Source organism: Gopherus flavomarginatus, chromosome 1, assembly GCF_025201925.1.
Source record: "Gopherus flavomarginatus isolate rGopFla2 chromosome 1, rGopFla2.mat.asm, whole genome shotgun sequence".
NCBI classification, from domain to species: Eukaryota; Metazoa; Chordata; order Testudines; family Testudinidae; genus Gopherus; species Gopherus flavomarginatus.
The window spans coordinates 242,807,045-242,832,724 of NC_066617.1; the positions used below are offsets into that span (position 1 = coordinate 242,807,045).

Consider the following 25,680-nt stretch of genomic DNA (forward strand, 5'->3'; position numbering starts at 1 on the left):
ATATTAATTAAACCAGATAATTTTATACACATAATATGATTTCACCCACCTTTTGTCTGTTTTTTTTAGTTTTTCATGGCAGGGATTAGGTATAGCAGCTACCATCCTGATCGGGGCCTGTGGGCATTACCACTGCATAAATAGTTAATAATAATAATAATTAATAATACTTCCTTCTAAGCATTCAATAGGTTTGGCAGTCTGGAACAATTCCAGTAATCTAAGGGTTAAAAGAAGTTACTGTTGTGACTTAAAGCAACAAATGGATAGAAATTCACACAAAAATGTAATCCCAGATACTGTTCATTTTATTATCCACACTTCAGTGCACCAAACTGTTTGGCTAACATGGTCCTGGGCTTGGGTAATATTAAATATTTATTCAAACACACTCTACATTTTAAACAAATTATCTAAACACTTTGTATCTATTGGCACAATGAATATTTGCCTACTTGCAGCTTCCAACACTGTTTCCACTACTGACTTCCTGTCTTTACATTTATTATTATAAAAAATGACAATTAAAGGAACTCTCCCAAATGCTTTATAACTCTCGCACAAGAAGCTTAGTTCATTTAGGCTTGGGGTTGCTAGGTGCAAAGCTCACTGATGCATACTCTAAAAACCAAGGAAATAAGTAGGAAAGTCATTCAGCATCCCATCTACACTCCACTCATCTATTCCCGAAGACCAGGGCTGCCCTCTGTTGAATGCTGGTGGCTTGTCAGAGGAAGCAGCTGCCTCTGTAGCACAGCTGCAAACTCCAGGGTTGAAGTTCTGACCTCAGTGAAGCCAATCGCAAAACTTCCATTTACTTCAATGGGGGTGGTGAGGAAGAGTTCATGCCAGGTCTCTGAGAATTTGGGCTTGAACTCCCATCTTCCTCCACTCTCCCTATTATCCAGGACTAGAACAGGATAGAGGTGGGCAGTGAGAGGGGGAGAGTTGTAACCCATGTTGCTAGAGATTAGGAGGTTGCAGCTCCACTACAGAGACAGGTTGTCCCCTGTAACACTGGGAAAGGGAAGGAGTTGATGGTTCTGAGCAGTTCCATCCGCTTTTCTTGCTAGCGAACAGTTAGGTTATGAAGGGTAAGAGGGAAACTTTGCTTTATGTGGTTAACTATAACATTCCAAAAATGTCTGGGTTGTGGTGTGAAGCCTGGAATGTGTAGGGGGCTCTGGTTCTTTCCCCAGTTAGACTAAAATAACTAGCCATCAGAGCAAAATTTCAAACATACTTTCTCTGCTAAAGTCAGTACATATTTTTCTTTTAAAACTTACAAGGAAAATTCGGTTACCGTGCCAAGTCTAGAGACTAAATGCAATAATTAAAGTGTGAAACAAAAGGTTTTTAGTTCCGTTTCAAGTGCAAATCTCAACACAACCATAACTATGGAGGTACTACTTAGGCTCTCATAATAAGTGAAAGCTGAAAGAGACAATGTGTGAATTTTGGAGATATTTTCTTGGTGCCTTACTGTGTATATATTTTAAGGAGGCAGAGGATATTAATCTTCATATTACATGTTGGGTGTTATACTAAAGCAGTGATCATTTTTCCCCCAGTGGAGATAGCAACAGAGTTCAACTCATTTTACATTTAAGAAAACAGATCTACTTTCTTTTAATAAAAATCTCAAAAAGGAGGGAAATCAGACATATTAAAATCTGATGTCCTCACTGGGGGGAAAGAATGAAATCTGAAATTTCATGAACTGACAGGTCATTAACTTTGAGAGAAAGCCCAGAAAGTTCTTTGAACATAGTAAAATGAGACACAAAAGAACTACAATACTTAACCATTTTTATAAAGCTACAGATTCCATAGTGTATTCTGCAGCCCACAACATGATGTACAAGCAAGTGAGAATTCCAAAAGAATTTCAATACGGTATTCTACTTTAAAAATTCTGGCTACATATCTCACCAAAAGCAGCAGATGTTTTTTTTTTCCCTATGGGGTCAGAAAAGGTACAGTATGTGCATGAACAGAGAGACTGAGAATGAGATTGACAGAGCAATACTTAGACTTCCTAATAAGTTCTGTGTAAACTGTTAAAAATTGTGCTTGTTTTGTCTGTGTCTATACAGAAAATTTTTCAGCACTTTTCCCACCATTGGCCTTGGAGCGGGGTTACATGTTACGGGGATGGAAATGCACGCACCCAATCTACACAAGCACTTCTACCGTTGCTATTGCCCAGGGAGCTGTGCTGATGCTTGACAAATTGTGAAAAAGTACTACAGACAAAGGGGCAAGTTTGGCATATCACCAGTGATCTGGTGTACCTAAGGGCCTAATTTTTAAAATTTGGGTGCTCAACAATTTTTGAAAATCAGGCACCCTTAAACCATCAAGATGGGAACTCAATCAGTAATTACTTGTGAGAAAAGACTAGATCAAGGCCTTTAATTTGGCTAGAATGATTTTTTTAGGTTTCATAGTATGCAGGTCCATGTTGCCCTTTCTGCCTATCCGTTTCTTTGAGTGACAAGAATTAAAAGCAACAAGTTTAAACTGCATCCCAGGGCTCTGAATTCTGAACTTTATAAAGTGTGGCTTGTTGTCATCACTGAGTATTTCCACTGAAATATTGAACATAGCTTTTAGGCTACTGTTTTCCATGGATTTTACTGTAAATGTGGTATGTGGTTCTTTTAATTGTCATAAAATATCAGAATTGGAAGGGACCTCAGGAGGTCATCTAGTCCAACCCCCTGCTCAAAGCAGGACCAATCCCCAGACAGATTTTTGCCCCAAATCCCTAAATGGCCCCCTCAAGGATTGAATTTACAAGCCTGGGTTTAGCAGGCCAACATGGCTGCCCAGAGGGGGGAGGGGCAAGTGGGGCAATTTGCCCCAGGCTCCATAGGGGCCCCCACGAGAATGGCTGAGACTCCCTCCCTCCCTGGCCCCACCCGACCCCATCTCCGCCCCTCTCCCATAGCCTCAGCGCATCCAGCAGCGTCCCTGGCCAGCGCTGCAACGTGGCTCTGGCGGGGCCCCTGAGCTCCGCCCCACTCAGAGCCATGTGGTAAGGGGGCGGGGCTGCGAGCACCAGGCTGAGCGGAGGGGAGCTGAGCTCAGCCTGGAGCTCTCAGCCCCGCGCCCTTACCACGGGGCTCTGAGCGGGGCGGAGCTCAGGGGCCCCGCCGGAGCCACGCTGCAGCTGTCGAGCGACGCTGCTGGATGAGCTGAGGCTCTGGGACGGGGGAGCCGGGGGTAAGGGACCAGGGCTGGGGGGGTTAGATAAGGGGCAGGAAGTCCCGAGGACAATCGGGATAGGAAGGGGGCAAAGATTGAGGGGGCGGTCAGGGGACAGGGAATGTGGGGGTTGGATTGTGGATGTTCCGGGGGTCTGTCTGGACTCAGTGGGGGGGAGTGGATAGGGGTCAGGGGCAATCAGGGGACAGGGAGCAGGGGTGGGGTCCTGGGGTGGCAGTTGGGAGGGGTCTCTGGGGGACGGTGAGGGGACAAGGAGCAGGATGGGTCAGGGATCCTGAGGGGGGCAGTCGGGGGGCAGGAAGTGGATGGGGGTCAGATAGGGGGCAGGGCCAGGCTGTTTGGGAGGCACAGCCTTCCCTACCCTAAAGCTGATTCAGCAGTTTGAGGCTTGCAGAAGAGCCAAGTTTTTAGCTTTTCCATTAGGGCTACTATCCCTTTGCACTTCTCAAATGCCAAATTACAGTCTATTTTTAATTTCAGTGCCATAGGGAGATTCATGTCAGGGGAGGGTAGCTTCATTTAAAATTAGCCACTGGGGGAGGGCTCATATGAGAAGAGCAATATCCTTCCCAACGCTGCCAAGGGAGACCCCTCCCCTGCATTCCCTGAGGCTCCAGAGGGGTTAATTCAGTGGTTCTTAAACTTTTATACTGATGACCCCTTTCACATAGCGAACATCTGAGTGCGATCCCCCCCTTATAAATTAAAAACACTTTTTTAATATATTTAACACTATTATAAATGCTGGAGGCAAAGCGGGGTTTGAGGTGGAGGCTGACAGCTCACGACCCCCAGTAATAACCTCGTGACTCCCTAAGGGGTCCTGACCCCCAGTTTGAGAACCCCTGAATTAATTTAATTTTAGCACCCTGTGTCCATTCACATGCATGTGCTATTTTGGTATTTCAGTTTTAACAACATAGGCTCATCCCAGATTCTGGAACAAGCTCAAATGCTCAGTTCGTGGAGTATACTATACTAAAGACAAACCCACAGTAACCGTCTCCAGTTTGTGAGGGACCCCAAGGAGCCAGTCTCTAGTAAACAGATTAAATGCATGGAGGTTAAGTCCATTATGGCTATTAGCCAGGATGGGTAAGGAATGGTGTCCCTAGCCTCTGTTTGTCAGAGGGTGGAGATGGATGGCAGGAGAGAGATCACTTGATCATTGCCTGTTAGGTTTACTCCCTCTGGGACACTTGTCATTGGCCCTTGTCGGTAGACAGGATACTGGGCTGGATGGACCTTTGGTTTGACCCGGTATGGCTGTTATGTTCTAACCTAAATGAACCCAAAGTTATGGAGACAGATATGAGCCAAGGAAGCTAGCAGAGTATCAGAAACCTGGGAAAATCTCTGACTGGATGGGCTCAGGCATTTGGTCACAAGCTGAGGTGGTTCAAAAGTTTTCGATTTTTTTTAAGCAGAATTTTTGTATTGTTTCTTTAAACAATCAAACACAGCAAGCCAAATATTTGGCCACCCACTTCTGAAACCCCAAACCATATTCAGGTTTTGGCAGACTAATTTCAGCTTTTCAATTAAAAAAAAAACACAACAAATTTTGAAGGAAAGCAGACATTGTCCGTGATTTTTTTCTGCTTTTTAAAACCCCCTAGTTTTCGATCCAGAAAAAGTTTTGATGGAAAATATTTGTCCAACCCTTTTAATGAGCTTTAGTGCCTTTTAGCAGTAGCTGATGCTGAGAACCAGTGATACCCTGTAAAGAAGTTTTCTCAAAACTGGGTTTGTGCTGAAATGCAAAAGGTTTATTTTTCCCAGGGCCGCCCATGGAGGGGGGGAGCAAGTGGGACAATTTGCACTAGGACCCACAGGGGCCCCCAAGAGAATATAGTATTGTATAGTATTGCAATTTTTTTTATGGAAGGGGCCCCAAAATTGCTTTGCCCCAGGCAGCCTGAATCCTCTGGGCAGCCCTGCAGGCCAGTGCTCAAACCACTGAGCTATCATGTGTGTGGTGGGGGGTGAGTTCTGCAAGTCTCTCATATTTCTATCTTGCGTTTTTTGTCCTGCACTATGACTGGCCACCACAACATTGTTTAGGATCTCTACCAACATCGTGTAGGGCCCAGATGCCAGCATACCTCAGTGGCTGTGGGGCTGATTTGTTTATAGGTGAAAACAAGTCCTCCTTCAATGAATAGCATTAACGACTTGGGTATGAGATTTCAAAGTCTTTAGGCCAGTCATTTCAAATAACTTTTGACATAGCTTTCAGCCATATTTCAACATTGATGACCATTTTAATCAGTTCTAGCTTCAGTGATGAGACTGGCAGGCAACCCCAAACCAAGCCCATACAGGCTCTTGTATTGCCCTAGGGATCTGGGTAGTCTCTGAGCCCCTTAATAATGTATGTGTTTATCATTAAGAACATATTTAAATCTTAGACATATGAAAAGTCTTTGGCATCTGAGTGCCTTATCTAGCTCTTTGCCATTGTTTAGTGGTACCAGTGGCTTGTGGACTGTCACTACATATAATTATCAAGAGAATGCCAATATTTTGTGAAATTCTTCTACACTTGTATGCTTACCAGATACTGTCTTCCTTGCTCTATGTGAATATATTTGGTCTCAGCATCTGCAAGCTGTCTAAAACAATATGCTGTAGGCTTTCAATCACCTCCATGTAGCTGGAGTTACACCCTACTGAGACAATAGCTACTGGTATCTGCAGAAACAGCTGTAGTCTTGGAAACACAGAATGGGGTAAGGTCAGCAAGTTCTTTAGCACTTCAAACACACGATTATGTACTTTATTACAGACCCATAACGAGGCTGATTTAAGTGGTTTTAAAGAATATGCATTCTGAGTACAGATTTTGCCTCCAGAAATGGTCACAGCAAGAATCTGCTTTGATTCTGATATATTTTTAAGCAGAGGAAATCCTGCTGTTGCTTTGAATTCTTCTGGATCTGTTTAGCTTCAACTGTAAGCAGAACAACCCCATCTCACTTTTTATTTTTTTAATTTTTTTAATTTTCCGTACATGAAAACACTTGGAATAGACATTTTAAAGGTGTGTGTGCGCGCGCGTGCGTGTGTGCATATATATATATATATATACACACAGTAAACTTTCACTCACACCACTGTAAAAGAAGGAGAATGAGATGGGCTCCATTATCAGCTGTGTTGGTTCTTCAGTGCAAATAGGATTAAAAATACAGCTACTAAAGGCAGCAGCTTAAACAGAATATCATGAAACCTCCAAGAAGTGAAGTAATTAACATTTACGTTAAACAGGAACTATACGGTGCACAAAGTGTTCACAAACTGACTGAGTCACCACATGATCATATTTATGTAACCCTTCCTGTCCCTTCCTCTTTCATTCTCATGTTTTCTCTCTTACTTTCTATGTTACAGCCAATCCTCAAGTGTAAACTCTTTGGGCCAAAATCGTGTTAAGCTATATGCAAGCAGTCTAGTACAACTTTGGATGGACTGCAAATAATAATACTGTGATGAACAGGCTAAACAGCAATCCACCAGTCGCATCCCCTCCCCCCTAAGTTATGATGACCCTCCAAGGTGAACATGCAGAGATCCTCCTATCCTGCCTAATAAAGGGAAGCGGTGGAAACTGAATGAAAGACTCTGATGCAGGAAGGAACCTTTCTCTGCAAGGAAGAAATACAGTCAGCTTTCCTGCATTGCTCCAAGCTCGGCATGTGGCTGCTGCAAGGGAAAGTGCTGAGAAGGCCAGAGAGCCACATGTAGAGCAGGCTGCGATGGGCAGATGTAACTGGGTTCACATCTGTGCAGAAGTTGTGGGGAAGCAGTAGAGAATGGGAAGGCAGGGTCTGCGGTCAGAAGGCTGAGCAAAGAGGAGCTTGAAAAGAACTCAGGGTGGGAGGGATGACACAGAGCCAAGGGCTAGCTCGGGCTCTTAGAGGGACAGGAGCCTGAGGAAGGCTGTTGCAGACAAAATGCACTAGACGCTGTGGATTAGTCAGAGAAATATTCAATGTTCTCTTGTAACCTATGCTTCTGTTGCTGTTCCTTTTGTAGTAAAAAGAGAGCCTGAGACATAAGCCCTTTTATCAGAGGCCTGGTATAAGGCAGGACCTGCTCACAGACTATGGCAAGAACAGGGGTGATATTGCAGAAATACAGATCCCTAAGAAGTGCTAAGCACAGAGTACTCACGCAAACACATCCTGATATCAAGTGGCACCAGAACATCCCGATATCAAGGATAGTACAAAAACGTTCCCCAAGGATAAGAGAAATATACTGGCCCCTCCTAAAAGATATGGTCAGGATAATAGTACCTAACTTGTTTATATCAGGGTATAAAGATGTATCTCAGAGGGAGTTTCTTTGGCCAGCCCAGGGGGCAGTGGAAAGTCCCATCCCTGACTAAGCTCCATCCATTGTCACGGGCATACCTGTCTTAATATCCTCATAGAGTCTTCCAGGTGCTATTACCATCCTTTGTCAACAATAAACCTGGACGGATACCTTTATACCTTAACGGATTTTGTGGTCATTGGGCAGTTCACTCAAGGTCTGCTGTGCCAGCTGTCTGCGCAGAGCTGGGGCAGCACACAGGAAAAACACACACATGCAGCCAAACATCTAACACCACCTTTAAACAGTAATAGCTGGAGGAGAGGGGGCATGAACCCTTGGAACATGCTCAGCAGGGCAACTCCCATGGTGGGGGACAATTCCACTCCCAAGTATTTTTTTAAAAAAGGCACTATACTTGTGAGTGAGTTCAGCCAGACCCAGAGGGGATGTGAAAGTCTCTGCCTTGAGGGCTGATGCTCACTGGCCCGTTTTTACTAATTGCAACAAGAATATAACCACAAGGAGAAGGAACCAGCCTACTGAAAGAACTGGGCATTTGCTGCTTGTTCCATTCAGGATGGTGTGGTGACATTAATGCCAAATCAGTGGTGTGTGTTTTAAATGCATAGGATTTGTGGACTGTGTACCTCTTCGGTACAGAAGAAATCTGTATGTTTAATACTATTATTTTTGTTTACATAGAATTTGAAGTATTGGTGTAAAGATAAGATTGTGTTTAGATTTATGAGGAGTCTTAGTTAACCCTCAAATTGTCTTCTTATAAATGTCATGGGTTTTTTGTTTTTTGTTTTTTTGGTCTGGGTAGCTTTATATTGTGGTGTCTTTATTCCAAACTGGAATAACTTAGAATACAGGCATCCACATCTGCATATTTATCCTGTGGTGTTATCCATAGATGGGAGAGTTCCACTGTCAAAACAGGCTGAGCCCACTCGCTATTCCTGCAGTAAAATGGAATTCTACCAGGTACCTGTGTAATCAAAGCTTAGTGGTTACACTCTGACTGGGTATTGGACCCACAAGAAGGGGCTACTGTCTAGGACTGTTGCGTACAGGGAGTGTGGGAGGCACTGGAGCCTAGCTACTGGTGCAATTGAAGCAGTCTACTGTCAGGAGCTATTCAGGAACTCAATACTGCCAACCTCAAAAGTTCAAAAATCATGAGTCAGATTACCAAAAATCATGACTTTTTTTTTAAACAAAACTTATGTTTTTGGTCCTCTTTCAGATTTTTAAACGAACCCCCTTCCCCTCCTCCCTCTCTCTTCCTGCCCTGCAATGTGTGTGTGTGTGTGTGTGTGACAATTAGTGTCACCAGCATCCCAAATGCCATAGAACAAGGTGACTTTGAACCTGGCTGCAGGAGCTCTTGCTGGCTGCCTGATAGTGTGGAGCTTCCTGCTTCACCCTCAAACCCAAAATTATCATTAAATCTCTGCTCCACCCTGACACACATCTGCCCCTCAGCACACCTCTGCCTCTCCTGGGCTTCTTTACCCCCCTCTCAGACCTAGGAGGCAGTTGCAGCAGTCCTTTTCTCCTTTTCTCCTAGAGAGGCATTACTGGCTGGTCCTCTTCTTTAATCTTCCTCCCAGCCTGGGAGAGAGGAGAACATATCTACAGAAATGTCTATTCATTTAGGTGCATTTTTCTGAACACGCCCACTCTCGCATTACGCTCCTAGCTAGTTTTTAGCATCTACGTAGTTTTAGCATCTACGTAAGCCCCTTCCATCTTCTCAGTGGCTGAAACATATTATTCTGAATGGCCTATGCTATCAATTACAGGCCTCGCCTCCAGCCCATTTGTATTTGTAAGGAGGTTCTGACTAACTTTAAAATAAAAGAGAAATAAGATTGCCAGCTCAAGCTAAATAATTAGTGCTACGTTATTAAAATAAGAACATTCTTGCAATTATCATGTAGGAACAGTGAGGTTTTTATGCCTTGACAAAAATGGCATAGATCATAAGAATGAACACAAGTGTACATAAATGAAATTCTTAGTAAAGGTCTCTTAGGACTGAAACTTATTTCCTTTTCACTCTTGGGATTAAAAAATTTTTAATGTGATTAAGCATTGTATTTGTAAATTGATGTAAAATATCTCCACAACTGTCTCTTCTAACTTGGCTTTTTGTATATGTTGTATATTTTAAATTGTTTCCTGAGGACTCCATTGTGCAGCACTGGTATGGGCACTGATGACTCCGATACTAAAGTGGAGCGGTGCCTAAATCAATAAGGGAAGATGACATGAATGATGACAAGAAAAGGGGAAGTCTTAGGACTCACTATGAGAGTTAGACTGAAGGTGAGAAACAGAAGACACTCTGCCATTAAGAGTTGGAATAAACCAGTTTCACTCAGAGAAACTTCAGTGATTATTACTGCAGTATCAATACTTTCATGATTTTCACTGGTGTTAAGATAAGTTACCTGCCTAACTCCTCTTATCAGAGATTTCCCTACACACACACCCTGAATTTCCCCAACACTCTCCTCCTCCTCCCCTAGTTTTGTGACTTGTTACATGCAGTGTTGCCAATTTAGTGATTGTTTGGAAATTTGAATTGAAATTGAAACATTAATACACACTTTAAAAACATACACATATTTTTTCATATACTTTATGTAAAAAAGTATAATAGATTTGAAAGTATGAAAAGCCGTTTTTTTTATGACAATGTCAGTGCATTCATTTAGGTGATGTTGGCCAACCTAATAATTTCAAATTATGATTTGTAAGCAAAGTCTAAATGAGCTCTCCCTGGCAGCGAGTGATGACCTCGGGGGGAAGGCTTCAGGACCAGATTGTATTTACATTCACACCTAATCTACCTAGGTATCTAGCAAACAGAGCTGTGTTGCCCAAGTGATAGATTTTGGCTGGGGTTGGGTTACAAATCACTTGAATGTGTGTGTGTGGAGGGGGGGGAATGAAATGTTGTTCTTATTGTATGAGTAAAGGGCAGTAGAACTGTACTTTAGCCTGTGCTGATTGAGAGTATTAAAAGAGAGGGTGGGGACAGATGTTTTGCTTGATGGTCTTCCTGAGTCACAAGTACTATTTGACCTGCCCCTCTCCACTGTTTAAAGACAGAGCTGATTAGACTCCATAGATAGTCTTTTGTTTTGTTAAGTGACCACTATAGATGAAATCACTGATAATCAGGTCTAAGTGCTTAGACCTGCTGTGGGACAGTGTTTCTGTGGAAGAGATGGCTCAGCCTGCACTAGCAGCAAGGTTCCCCCACTGAGAGCTCAGCTGAAATCACTGAGAGCTGGGTGGAACCTCAAAAGACCAACTCGCAGAGGTCACAGTGGCAGGTGGCAGCAGAAGGTGACGGCGCAGGGCCATTGGCAACAGAGCAATGGAGTGAGTGGTGGCACAACAAACAGTGGGCAGAGCAAACAGTGAGCAGCTGGAGGAATGAGCAAGGTGCCTTCTTGCCCCCCCACCTGGGAGGTGAACTCATGTGAAAGCATCTCTGAACTTTGAGTCTCCACTGGCCAAGGACAACACCGGTGAGTGTTAATGAGGCTGTTAAGAATGCTGGAGACACAACACAGTTCATGTGAACAAATACGGCTGTGGCATCATACTTTCTATTTAAGTAAGAGATACCACACACTACAAACCAGAGGACAATGTTTAGTGCATTGTCACTTGTTCATCCTGAAGTTGAACACTGGTTCCAAACAAGACCAGCAAATGCTCACTATCTTTCTGCAAGAAACACAACTGACTGGCTAGAAGCATGTGGTGCAACAGTGAAAGACTCAACCCTTGAAAAAGTGAAGAACTCTCTCACCACATTCAAAAAATTTGCATACATGGCTGATGAATGCACCGATGTAAATGGGCATCAAGTATTAAGTCATTGTGTACATTATCTTGATGTTAGTGGTAGGCCAGTGGATGCATTTCTAGATGTTCAAGTTATAGAAGACACATCTGCTGCATCTGTGACAACCCACATTTTAGAAGAGTTAAATGCTTGTCAGTTGGGCCCCAAACAGATGGCTGCTTGTGCATTTGATGGAGCTGCAAACTTCTCTGGAAGACATGGTGGAGTACAAGCTTTGCTCAGAGAAAAGTATAACCCTAATCTCTCCTATACACACTGCAGAGGCCATCTACTCTAACTAGCGCTCGTACAAGCTGCAGACTCTTCAAAAAACATTTAAAAAGCTATAAATTTAATGTCTTCATTATATTCTTTTTTCAGCAAGAGTCTAAAAAGACTGAGTATCTTGAAAAATATAGAAGATACACTGGGACTGAAGTTCAAGTTAGTCCAACCTGGGAAAACCCTCTGGCTTTCTCCTGAGGGATCCTTGACTGTTGTCTTAAAATTACTCCAGCCATTATTACTGGCTTTGGAAAGTCTCTACCAAGATGGGATGGATCTAAGTAGTGAGGCTCATAGATTACTTTTGCTATTACATTCAAAGAAGATTATTGCCATTCTCTCTCTTGTAAGTCTACTGTTGAAATCACTTGGATCATTAAACAATTCCATCCAGGGATCTGCAACAAGAGTAATAGCAATCAGAGCCGGCTCTAGGCACTAGCAAACCAAGCATGTGCTTGGGGCAGCAGAATTCCAGAGGCAGCATTCCGAGTGGTTGTGTCGGCACAATTCCTGGGGCAGCGTTCCAGGATTATTTTATTTGATTGGGGTGGCAAAAAACCTAAAGCCTGCCCTGCCAGCAATAGAAGCTACATTTGGATCAATCAGAGAGCTATCCATTGAAAAAGTACTGAAAGAAGCAAAGACTTCAGTCCAGAAGTTGATTGATTGAAGGCATTTATACTGAATCCTTAAGTGAAGAGGACAAGAAGTGTTTGTTAAGACAATTGAAAAAGTACACAGACTTGATTCTTAAAAATCTACAAGAGCAACTTGTAGGTTCTGTTTAACCTCTACATAGCTTTTACAGATCCCTGTCATATAAGACATCAACAGTTCTTTGAGTGGAGTGAGGCACTACCAGCAATGGGGTTGCTATGTGCTCAGGACAGAATAGAGAATTTGAACACAGAGTGGACTATTATACGATGAATGAATGAAGACTTGACTTCAACTTCTATTTTTTATCATCAGCTTGACCCAATCTTTGTGCTATGTTTCCTGGGATGAAAGAAGAAAGAATTCATCTCTTGCTACTCCCAGTCACAACAGCTACAGTTGAGCGTTCTTTTTCATCATTGAATAGAATTTTGTGTTCTGAAAGAAGTTGCCTTCTGCCTGATCATGTGAAAGAACTAATAGCATATCAGTTGAAGAAATGGAAGTACTGGACACATGAGAAGCCACCAAAGATGAACGCATTACATTCAAGAAGTTCATTAACAGAGTTGTGCAAAATTATAACAAGAAATCAAGAAGGATGTAGATGTAGTGCTTCATAGAAGACTTGAGTAGCCAACTTCAATTTGTGTGATGATTTTAAAACATGAGTTAAATCTAATAAAATCGTCATGAAACATTTTTTCAGTTTTTACTATGGTGTCATATAGCCTCACCCTCACAGTCTCACCCCACATCAGCCCTGACCCCTTCCTCCCCCCCCATAGATTCAAGGACCCCCTCCCATTTCAATTTCTGGGGAAAACACTGCCTCCTACTACTGCTAATTTCAGAGTAAATGATTTACTGTCATATTTCCCCCTTTGTTACTTGCCTAGGAAAATAATTATAGAACCATTGGATTAGAAGAGACCGCAAGGGTCATGTAGTCTAACCCCTGCCAAGATGCAGGATTTGTTGTGTCTAAACCATCCAAGACAGATGGCTACCCAGCCTCCTTTTGAAACCCCCCAGTGAAGGAGCTTCCACAGCCTCCCAAGGCAGTCTGTCTCATTGTCCTATTGCTCTTACAGTTAGGAAGCTTTTTCCTGAAATTAAATCTATATGTGCTATGCTGTAGTTTGAACCCCTTGCCTCTTATCCTGCCCTCTGTGGCAAGAAAGAACAACTTTTTTTCCATTTTTTTTAATGGAAGCCCTTAATGGAAGCCTTTCAAGTACTCGAAGACTGCCATCACGTCCATCTGTCCCATCACCTCTTTTCCAACTTAAACATACCCAGTTCCTTCACCCTTTGCTCATATGGCTTGCAGATCTCTGGGCTGGGATGCTGGGCCTCGCAGTGTGGGTAGGGAGAATTGGGGGCTGTGCTGTGGTTCTCAACCTGCAGCCAGTCATGTGGCCCACAATGGTTAATAGGCTGAGAACCACTGCACTAGACTATGGAGAGATCTTTGGCTTCATTCTGTACTGTCTTGTATCTTATATAATCATTATCCCTTTGAAACATTAGTGAAAACAAGATGGTTAGCATTTTACACCCACTTTCCTCTCTTCGCACAAGGGTAAACAACTAAACAAGGTTCAAGGCAAGATGAATGAATCTAACCTTTTCTTCTGAAATATAAACCTTCAGATATGATGTTGGCCACTAGAGGGACCCCGGTCTTCACCATACTGTATTAGAATTACTAGTTAAATTATTGCAGTGTACTTGATGCTTTAAAACATTTTTTTCCTGTACCTTACAAAGGGGGGGGGGTTATATCACTTCCCCCATTTTACTGATGGAAAAACTGAGGCTAAGCAAAATGACTGTGGTTTTGTTTTTGTTTTTTGTTGAAGAGGTTCAGGACTAAGTGTTCTGATTCATCCTGAGCTCTATGTAACTGTAGATTCAGGGTGGGATTTTCTGAAACAGTCCGGGTTGCCCTAGCTCTGCTCCCACTGAAATTCATGTGAATTTTATCATTGACTTGGGTGGGAGCAGAATTAAGTCAATGCTGAGAACCTTTGAAAATCCCATCCTTGAGAAAAACAGATGTACTCTCAATTTGGCCTTTGCTCTCTAGAGCAAAACTTAAATTTAAAAGGAACTTTCTCATTGTTTGGTTGTATACCTTTAAAGCTAATACATCCATTAATGATCTTTTTTGCTTATTATTTTTAAATGAGGTGGTGTGTATAAGAATATAATTTGTTCTAAAGACTCACTAATCATTAGAATTTATTCATGTTCCAGAAGAATTTTATGGTAGCTAGCATTTCACAATGTAATACCTGCTTGGGGTGTTATCAGAGTTCACAGAAGAAGACTTCACTACTTTTCCACTGATTGGTGCTTCATGAGGTTAGCATTGGCTGAATTGCATTAGCTGACCTTGGAGTGAATAAATGAATGTCTTTTGCCAGCTTAAGTTTTATTGTTGTGTGCTACAAATGTTTATGTATCTTAAAGGCAGGTTTTTTTAACAATTTGACTACGCATGTGTACAAATTACTGCTTAATAAGTTGTTGTTCATTTCTGTTATGGAAGTTAATAACTTGTGGGGTTTATTGTCCATTCAGGGATCATTGAGAAACCTTTCAAGGTCTCCCTCTCTGTGTCAGAGGAGAGTATGTATTTTAAAAGCTAAGGAAATTCTATCCTAAAATTATAGACATGCGCTAGGTTTTTCACTGGATTCTAAATTTAGTAAAACATTTAGGAAATAAGATGGTAGTCATATCCTGTGGTTCTACATAGCCAACACCAGTAGCTTGAAACAAGCTATGGAAGAGCATATGAAAAGGGAATGACCGGGAATGGGAGAGCCAGTAGAAGATAACAAGAAGGAAAGGTTTTTATTTTAAAGGTTTTTCTATCTTCTCATCCTTTTCTCAGGTTCAGGTCTAGATCATCAATTCAGAAAGAAAAATCCAAATCAAGACTGAGAACATGGTACATGTAGATACGATTGGATGTGTGTAACAAAATGAGTGTTTGCAGTGGCTATCAGATGGTAAAGCGCTGGCTGGTGGTGCCCAGAATTAAATATTGTGAGAACCCAGCTGTAACAAGCCTGACCCTGGGGGTATGGAGACAGAGTCTGCAGGAAGTTCTCCAGCTTGTATGAAGAAAGGCCCAGAGCGGACACCGGGCATGGCTCTCCTATGGCAGTCAGAGTGGGAGCAGTTTCCCCCTTCGGAGGCCTTGGTCCTCACTGACCGAATTGAAAGGTTTTTCAAACTGTGGTTTCCAAGGGGCTGGTAGGGGCCAGGGGAGGTGGCTGTGGTGTTTTCCCAAACTAATGCTGAGTTTCTTTTCCCTTTTAATACAAGGGGCGTGGGGGGGGTGTTTTGTTTTTGTTATTCAGACTCGGTGCTTGCAAGTATTGCTTCATAGAGGTGCCTAGGGATGGTGTTAAGTTTTCCCAACTTACTGGATGAGGTCTTGAGCTGGCCTTGTGTTGTAGTGCCAAGAGGAATCCTTAGATATTGAACCTGGCCCTTGTTGCTGCTAACTTCCCCTGGCAGAAGGGTTATGTAAACAAATGGCTAAACTGTGTCATTTAGGCACAGCCCTGCATTGATGTGGCATGGGGCTACCCTCCCTCAGGGGGAACACAGAATGGATTGTGCATTTGGGCTTGTCTTCACTGAAAAGTTAATTCAAATGTTGTCTGTAACTTGAGTGCTGTCCACACACTAAAGCCCTTATCTCAAGTGTGGTGGTGCTTTTTACTTGAGTTGGCTGGCTCATCAGTTTGCTAACACCACTACTCTGCACTGTGGATGCAGGCGAGCTCCACTTGAGTTTTGATAGTCCTCCATTGCTTTCCCACAATTCCCCCAGTGTGCCCAGACAGGCTCTCTCCCACAGTACAGTGGGATAGAATTCATAGCATGGCTTAGCATACTGCAGCACAAAGAACCACAAGACCCAGAAGGTTTAGGGTGTCTTCACAGCACAGTTAGCAAGAAGTATCACTAAAGTGTTATCCCAACTCGACTTCCATCCACAAACAAAAATGTCCAGCTTGAGTTAAGTGGTGCTTTAAGCTCAAATGAGCTGGCCTATCAGGGTACGTCTATAATATGGCCCAGATCAACAGGCTCTCAGGGCTCATGCTACAGCATTGAACATACTTATGTGGACATTGTGGCTTGGGCTCTGAAGCCTAGAGAGGGAAGTGGGCTTCAGGGCCTGAGTTTCAGCCTAAGCTCTGTCTACACAGCTATTTTTAGTGCAGTAGCACAAGCCCGAGTCTGTTGACCCAGGTTTCGATGCTCGCTGCCGAGGGCTGCCACTGGCTGCGCAGACATACTCTCACAGGGAGGGGTGTAGTAACTCGAGTGATGCTGGAGTTAGGAATGCAGTGGGGATTGCTTGAGTTACAGCAACTCATCAGAAGCTAAATCCAATCACTCTGTGTAGCTCCCGGGGTTGTTTTGAAGGGCGGCGGTTCCTAGCTTGAGTGCAATAACTCAAGTGTACTAACTTGAGCAAACTGGTGCAGCAAAGACGAGCCTTTAATGCCACACATAAGTGAGGGCTTGTCTAGGTGAACATTTAGTTCATGGGAAATGGGGATACGAATCTGTCCTGCGCTAGCCTGCCACACACTGTCCATGTGGACCCTGATGATATACCCTAATAGTTTGTTAGTGCATGTTAATTTGCTCTCATTCCAAATCAGGGAAGATCAAAGTGCACGCACAAACTGTTAGTGTGCATCAGCTGGGTCCACATGAACAGTTAGGGTATGCCTACACTGGAATTAAAAACTCATGACTGGCCCGTGCCAGCTGACTTGGTTTTTGGGGCTCGGGCTACAAGGCTGTATAATTGCAGTGTAGACATTTGGGCTTGGGCTGGAGCCCAGGATCTAGGACCCTGCAAGGTGGGAGGATCCCAGAGCTCAGGCTGCCACCCAAGCCAGAACATCTACACTGCAATTAAACATCCCTGCAGCCTGAGCCCCATAAGCCCGAGCCAGCTGGCATGGGCCAACCATGGGTGTCTAGTAGTGCATGGCAGGCTAGATTCATACCCCCACCTGTAACAAACTAAATGTGTATATATAGACAAGCCCTGAAAACAGCAATAATATGGACAGCAGCTCAAGTGTTATTTTGCAGTATGGCTACGTTCGCTCAAGTTATGCTAACTCAAGAGAAGTAACTCAAGTGTTGATAACTCACGTTAACTCTGCCATGAAGACATACCCTTTGTATGTATTGGTCAGGTCAATACAGAGTCAGAACTGCCTTTAAAAAATAACATGATTAAAACATGTAATGCCTATTATGCCTTTAGATACACTGACCATTCTTTATTCTGGTTACTGGGTATTATACCCTCTCTTCTGAAGACAAAATTGGGACATTATAGAAAAATATTGTAACTTCTCTCTGATATTAGAAGCTTATTTTCTTTTTAAAAAAATCTATTTCAATTCCTACTCATCGTTGCAGTCACTCAAAGTGTTTAAAAGAGATTAGTTTCCCTCACTTCATGCAAACTTTACAGAATTGCTGCTTCACTAGAAGTGTAAAAGAAAGTATTACATTTCTTCTTTTTTCTAGGCCTGAGTTGCAGTGATGAATGCTTAGAGTTTCAGTGGAACTGTTTTTGAGCTGAAAAGGAGACAGACCCCTTAATCTTCTTCTGGAATCCAGTGAACAACAGAAATCATTTTAGCTAGGTCTCTAATGAAAGGCCTACTGTTCACTGATCAGTCCCACATGTGTTTATGAATGTTACCACTGTGCAAACGTCAGCAGGAGGTATACTTTAGGGAAGTTTAGTATATTGAGCCTCTCAGCAGCAGAGATATGTAATAAGGTTTTTCTGGCTTGAATTCTCTGGTGCTATACTGATTAAGCTAAGCTTTCCTTCAGTGGGAAAGTGCCCTGCCTTCCATGCTGCAGAGCAGTGCGCGTGAGCAGAAGAGGAAATATGATGACTGCCCTCCAGGCAACAGCTAAATCTGATGGTAAATGCTATGCTGTGGCAGAAGTGGTTTCACTGACAAACATGAAATGACTTAAAATCAACTCTGAAGCTGAGCTCACAGACAAATGCATCGACTGCCTTCTATTCTAAACTACCAGAGTGCAGCGTGACAACACCAGGTACTGTACTTTTCACTTTCTATGATCTACTGTAGCAAAATTTTGTTTGGAAATGTACAGGAAAATATTAATGGTCATTCCAAAAAGTTTGTTTCCCTCAGCATAAAATAATTTGATAAAGCTTTTGAAAAACATTTCTTGTTACAGCGATGACTGCCATGCACAAATATTCCTTGCCCACGACAGTGCTGTATAAAGTGGGAGCAATCATTTGCATTTTGCATACGGTACATTTTGCATACCAGTTGATTTTGAATTATGAGATGTTTTACTTCGTATGCACTCAGTCTACAATTAAGAATATTTTAACAAATTCAGTGGCACAAAATCAAATCAAATGATCAAATAAGAGAATTCCATGAGTAATGATGAACTGTGTACTACAGACTGAGGTCATCCTTAAGAAAAGAGGGGAGGGATAGCTCAGTGGCTTGAGCATTGGCCTGCTAAATCCGGGGTTGTGAGTTCAATCCTTGAGGAGCCAATTTAGAGATCTGAGATAAAAATCTGTCAGGGGGTTCCTTCTAATCCTGATATTCTATGAAAAGGATTATTGTGTCTAAAAATACCTATAGGCTTTGCCTAGGGCTGTGCTATTTTGCTAGATGCTTCTGACTATTTTGAGAACAAAATAGTGCCTCTAAAACTTCTCTCTGTCAGTATAAATCTTGTATAGTTAATAAAATACAAAAGGCTTCTTATTTACAACACCTTAAATTGTTAAAAGTGGGGTGTGATCCAATTCCATTTTCATTAGCTTTACTATTTTTTTTGTATTTGAATTTAATACAGTTTGGATAATAAAAAGTGACTAGTCTGTTTAAAAGCAGTTATGAGATAGTGATTTGAGCACATGGGAGTTGGAAGTTAGAGCAGCCCTGAGTTCTCCACACTTGCATATGGATTCATCAGCCCCAAAGCCCCTATTTAGGTAGCCAGGAATTACCAGTGTAAAAGGCACTCTGGTCATACTCTACTCTCCTTAATCTGGGCAGAGGGGAAGAGACTTGAGAATGTGAAGATAAATTAATTGAGTTCACTTTGGTCACAATATTGTCTTTTATTTCATAGGCACCTCCACAGAAAAGTCCACCCAGTCCCATATTCTGAGTAAATGTGAGGAGGGTAAATCCAAAGGTCTGACTTTACGGGCCAGTCCAGACCTGAATAGCAGCTAAACGCACAATAACTGCACCTAACTTTCCAAGCTGCTGAGTACTTGCAACTTCCTTTAACTTTGGTGGGTATTAAAGTTGCTTAGTACACTGATAATCAGACTAAGGCTCCGGAAGCCTCAAGTGGCTCTTTAATGTGTCTCCCGCAGCTCTTAGCAGCACATGATATTAAAACACTGTGTGATTTAATTATTAACCAATCAGGATGCTTTTACTATGTTATTAAACAGTTGTACTGAGGTCTGAGTATCATTGGCTTAATACCTCTGCAAGTAAGGTCATAAATGTGAGGCTAGAGGAGGGATCTGAAGGCAGCAAGAAATTTTCACTCATCTTAATATGGCTCATTATATACTAACGCCCAGACCTAAATCTGGGTCTCTGCAGACTAACTGGGGGCAGTACATGCGGCTAGGTACTTGTTAACAAAATAATTGCTTTCAGTATTTTCAGTCAACTTTGGGGAAGTTACTGTGAGGTTTTTGTGTGTGTAGGCCATGTATTGGTACCACATCTGTTCTAAAACCCTAATTGTAAAAACTGCACTTCTTGTTCTAAGGCAGTGGTGGGCAACCTGCAGCCCACAGGCGGCCCATCAGGGTAATCTGCTGGTGGGCCGCCAGACAGTTTGTTTACATTTGCAGCTCTCAGTGGCCGTGGTTCGCCGTTCCCAGCCAATGGGAGCTGCGGCATGCCTGTGAATCAAGATCATTAGGCTGCTATTTTAATTCTTTGTAACTACAGTATCCTGTTCTAAATGTGTATAAACCATGCCAACTGTACAGGAGAGCTTAGAGGAAATGTGTGAAAGTAAAATACCCAGATCATAGCTCTGGAGAAACAACCTCCAGAGAGTGCACCCAGAGAGAATGGTGCAAAAAACAAGTACCAATCAGGAAAATGTACATCTCAGAACTTCAGATAAAGAGCCTGAGAAGCAAATTGTCAGCATCACTGTGACAATATCAGCTGACAATCTGTAATAGTGGATGACTAGAAATTCTAACAATTAAGCATATCTTTAGGAAGACTAAAAGAAAATATATTGTAAAACAAGCTAGCAGGCTATTATTGTGCTTTAAGAAGATCTCTTACAATTCCTTAATTCAGAAAGGATAGACTTGTTAATATAATCTTGTAGTACAGTGAAAAAGAATTATTACCCAATCAATGGGGAAACTGTCCTAAGCTAAAGAGGATAAATGCATCAAGAAAGGGAGGGAATGGGCTTCTGTCTGAAAATTGTAGGGGAGACAGAGAAATCAACTGTCATTTTAATCTCCATCACAAGTTAATATGATGGGGTTGGTGCAATGCCATGGGAGCTAACGATTCCAGTTGCCATTCTTGTGGCATCTGGTTACTTCTGTGGACTTGCATGACCTCAGTGAAATGTGTATGTTACGTAAGGCCTTGTTCAAATGGAAGTCTTTCCATAGGCTTCAAAAGGCCCTGAATAAGGTCCATGTACTAGGATAATATAATTTGGTTCTCCCTTCACTTTCCTCTCGGTCTACTTGTCTATTTGCCTTTTCTTACCAGCTTCTCAGAGCATGGATCATGCCATCTTCTCTGTTTAGAAGGCAACTAGAACACTGTGGGCGTTACACTGATATTATCATTAATTACTTCCAGTATCATGACCTGTTCTTAGAGGTCTATTCCTTTTTGTTGTCATTGCTTTTTTCATTTGGGCCTGATCCAAAGCTCACTGACGTGAATAAGCACTCCCATTGATTTTAGTGGGGTTTGGATCAGGCTCTTCAATCATTTACATGAGTCCATTTTTTATTTTAATGTGGTTTGTTTTGTTTTACAGAATCCTGAAATCCCAACCTCTGTGTCATAGTGGAAATCATGTGGCACCTGACAAGCTACTGGTAAGAACAAAAAACTCACTAGAACAAATGACTGTTTCTTCCGGTTTATGAGTGAAAGCTCATTAGAGTTGAATACTGGCATAATAAAGTCTGCATCAGCATCATAAATATAACAGTAGTGTGGATATAAAAATATAATAAAATATAACAATAATGTGACTTGTTGGTGTGGTGGTATTTTTATCCAGTTTCTTCTTAATCTTTTAAATTACCAATGGCAGAAGCTGTCCCCCCAAAAAAAACCAACCCCCCCAAAAGAAACCGATTCCACTTACATGTAAATGTCATGTGTAAATGTCTCAAGTTCAATTTTTCTGGGAAGTTTAGAAACCATCAAAAAAAAGCAGTTTAAATTATGGGACTGGATTTCCCTGTGTTACACCTGTTTAAGGTCAATATATTGGTTGCACTTGTTCTCTGCATGATTTTGAGAATTCTAGGAAAAAACATTTGTTTATTGTAAAGACACTCTAGCCCCTCTATGGTGGGTAAAAGGGCTAGATTGGCATAAAGGAGCCCTAAATAATAATACCTAGCTCTTATATAGGGCTTTTTATCAGTGGCTCTCAAAGCACTTTACAAAGGACATAAGTATCATTATTCCCATTTTACAGTTGGGGAAACTAATTCCCCGATTCTGCGTGTTGGAGCTTGCTCCCACAGAAGCACTGTCAAGTACAGCTCTGAGTCTGCCCTTAGAGGATCCCCTTGCATAATGGAAGAAGTGGGCCACAGCGCACAACACTGGACATTTTGGACAATGTAGTAGTCCAGCGGGCAGCCCTGGGAAGCTGCTATAACTTAGAGAGTCCTACAGGGCCCCTGCCTCTACCTGGGCTGAGCTTTGTGCTGTGCCTCTAAAGGTATGTCTACACTTCGAGCTGGTGTTGAGATTCCCAGCTCAAGGAGACATACCCACGCTAGCTCTGATGTAGCTGGTGCATTAAAATCGAACGTAGCCATGGCAATGCGAGTAGTGGAAGGGGCCAGGTGACCCCAATACCTGCCTAGGCGTCTCCGATGGGCACACACTTTGGGCAGCTAGCCACTCTCACCAAAGCAGCTACATTCTATTTTTTTAGCGTGCTGTCTCCATCAGAGCTAGCACAGGTTTGTCTCCTCTAGCTGGGAATCAGACCTACAGCTCAAAGCATAAACATACCCTTAAAGGCTTAGCACAGAATTTCATCCACTAGATATCTTGTCATCTCACAGACCTTCTCCAGAGTAAAAGTATTACCCTAGCAGAAGCCTCTTCATTGGTACTGCTAAAGAAGATTTGATTTACTGGGATTCATCTGCCAAATTTGATAGGTAAAATGATTTATAATATAATACTGCGCAAAACTTTTTTGGAGTTATGTGACAAGCAGAGCTATGGGTTTCAATATGCCGAGGTCAAATAGTTTTCCTCTCTTTGTCACTTTTTAACTACCAAGTGGAGGCCTATAATTTATCCATGTGTTAAGCTATGGCCAAGAAGTAGTTGCTGCAGAAAGTAGTAGTAGCTGGCTGATCTTTTAATGTTTTCTTCCTTATTTAGATCTTTGTTATTTGAAGAGCTACATGTGTTTCTTGAAGTAAAACCCTTTCATATTCTTTGAAATACCTTTCCAAATCCCAGTCAGCCAGTACACACAAGTTATTTCCTCATTCCACGTGTATTTTCGACTTTTTGCATAAGCTGTAGGAGCTTTGAACTTCAGTCTGTATGTGTAATGAAGGCAGACAGCCAGACTCCAGCATTGCTTCAAGGATTGATGCAGTATTTTTCAGTATATTTCAGATAAACAGAAGGTAGGAGTGAAGTATGTAGGAAATATTGCCTGTTCTTTCATGATAAAGTCAAGGGTCACTAGACATCCTGACACTTTCTAACCTATTTAATTGATGTGTGTCTTCAGTATGTAGTATCTGATCATGTGTAAAACAGACACTGGATTTTAATGAAACTCCATATTCAAATCCTTATTCTGAAAGATTTGAATTTTGCGACTTGACTTATGGGACTTTAATGAAACTCCAAATTCAAACATTCCAAACTAAAGTAATATTCTCACACATATCTCTATATCTGGATATAAGCTCTAATATAGACCTTGTAATTTCTGTGCTAAGGCGGGCTTTCCTGGAGTTTTGAATTGACCTAGCATGGATCCTTACAAGCAGTTAATCTGTAAAATCTATATAATTTAGTCAAGTCATTTATCATGATATGTAGAAGAAGGATACTGTGTCATCCTGTAATACATTTTTATGTGCATATTGGGGGTGTAGGTTAACTGCCCAGTCATTCTTTTCAATGCAGCATTTATTATCATTCAGTAATACTAGACACATTGTTAACTCTGGAATAGAAAGGAGTGAGGCAAAATGTCATGGTTATTGTGCAAAGTAAGATCAGACAAATTATTATAGTACTTCAGTAATGTAAATATTCATGAGGAAAAGGTGGGTAAATATTCCAGGAAAATTTAATTGGACTAAATAGAAAGATAACGATAATAGTTGGCAACATTTTGATTAGTTAGCTCTTGAATTGTCCTTACAATATGAATGTGATATTGAAAACTTGTCCCATGTGTTTTAGGTTATTCCATTAAAAATGTATCATCCACAACTTTAATTCTTTGTAGTTTGGAATGTTGGATCAACACTTAACAAGTCTTTTTCCTGGCCAAATGTTAAGAACTTTAAGCTTATTAAACTATAGCAGATTCAGGAACCCATAAAAACTCTGTTTGAGATCCATAAAGCTGATTGAAATACAAAATGTTTTAATTTTTTCAGCATAGTGGCACACTATATATTCAAATAGATAACAGAGGGACAAATTTATACTTAATCAGATCTGTATTCTTCTCCTCACTTATTTACTTCTAGCTAAAGGTTTATAGAACTGTTTGCCCAGAATGCAAAACTTGCATGATGATGCCATAATACCAATTTAGAAACCAAGGGGCATTTTGGCTATGTTAATATTTGTGCTTATTCTCACAGAAATCCCCACCTAATAATAGATATGTGGCTTGCTCACAGCCTAGCCCTGCTAAACTTTTATTGCCTCCTATAGTATGTTCCTGCTGTCTTCTTTCTTGGAGATATTCATTACATGGCTATGAAAGAAATGAACGAACAAAATTATTGCTCTCTTGCTGACACATGGAACCAGACTGCCTGTCTTTATCTAAACCTAGGTGTTGAAGACAGTGGAAATCTCTGTTGGTTCACACTATTCAAGCAGTAAATAGAAAGTGATGGGAATAAGTGAGTTGCTTTGTAGTGGAATAGGTAGCAGGGGGTCATTTTTCAGTTTGAATTTCACTAAAAGCTCCTATATAATAATATAAATAATACAATGGTTTTTTTTTTTAATTTGTGTTGTCAGGTCTTCATAAAACTTTTCACATTTTGTTCCTTCCAGGGTTAGAATTATCTGATTTAACCTGCCATTTCCTTCTAGGTGAATTTAAAAATAAAAATAGCCAAATTATATTGATTAGGCCTTTTTTAACCTTTTCAGGACCTCTCTGACCATCCTGCTAGTTTTATGTTTGTTCCTAAGGCCACCTGGATCACATGCTTCAATCAGTTACAAGCCCAACATTGTACTGATACTGGCCGATGATCTTGGTATTGGAGATGTAGGCTGCTATGGAAATGATACTATAAGGTAAAGGATTTAAGCATAGTAATCAAAGTTGTTAATTTACTTTTTTATCGTAAAAATGTCATAGCCTGTCCAATTCCTCCTCTGCTGAGCCACTTGCTGGCAGAAGGACAGGATTCCCTGCTGGTGTCACCAGCAGTAGGTTAAAGGTACTAACTGGACCATCTCTCTTGCAGCACTATAAAAGCCTCACAGTGACATAGTCTGTTAGCAACGGCTATGTTTATTGTCAGTTATTTATCAATAACAATTCTTTTGTGTTCTTTTGGGCCTGATTTTTAGAAATGCTAAGCACCCACACCACCAACAGAAGTCACTGGGGGTGGTTGGTGAGCAGTCCCTCTAAAAACAAGTCCTCATTGCATTTGTATAAGTTTGGGTGATTTTTTTTTCTGACTCTCAGATTAAAAAAAAAAATTAAACATGAAAATGAAATAAAGAAAAGGA

General features: G+C 41.6%; 1 protein-coding gene across 1 annotated transcript in view; it reads left to right on the forward strand.

Annotated features, from left to right (window-relative positions):
• The first annotated feature begins 18,255 nt into the window (after positions 1 to 18,255).
• LOC127039418 (arylsulfatase D-like) overlaps positions 18,256 to 25,680 on the forward strand; it is a 28,320-nt gene continuing 20,895 nt past the window's right edge. Inside the window, exons 1-3 of the mRNA XM_050933162.1 lie at positions 18,256 to 18,508; positions 21,503 to 21,563; positions 25,087 to 25,236. Of these exons, the coding sequence (XP_050789119.1) occupies positions 21,541 to 21,563; positions 25,087 to 25,236 (173 nt within the window). The 5' untranslated portion in view covers positions 18,256 to 18,508; positions 21,503 to 21,540. The remainder of the gene's footprint in view (positions 18,509 to 21,502; positions 21,564 to 25,086; positions 25,237 to 25,680) is intronic.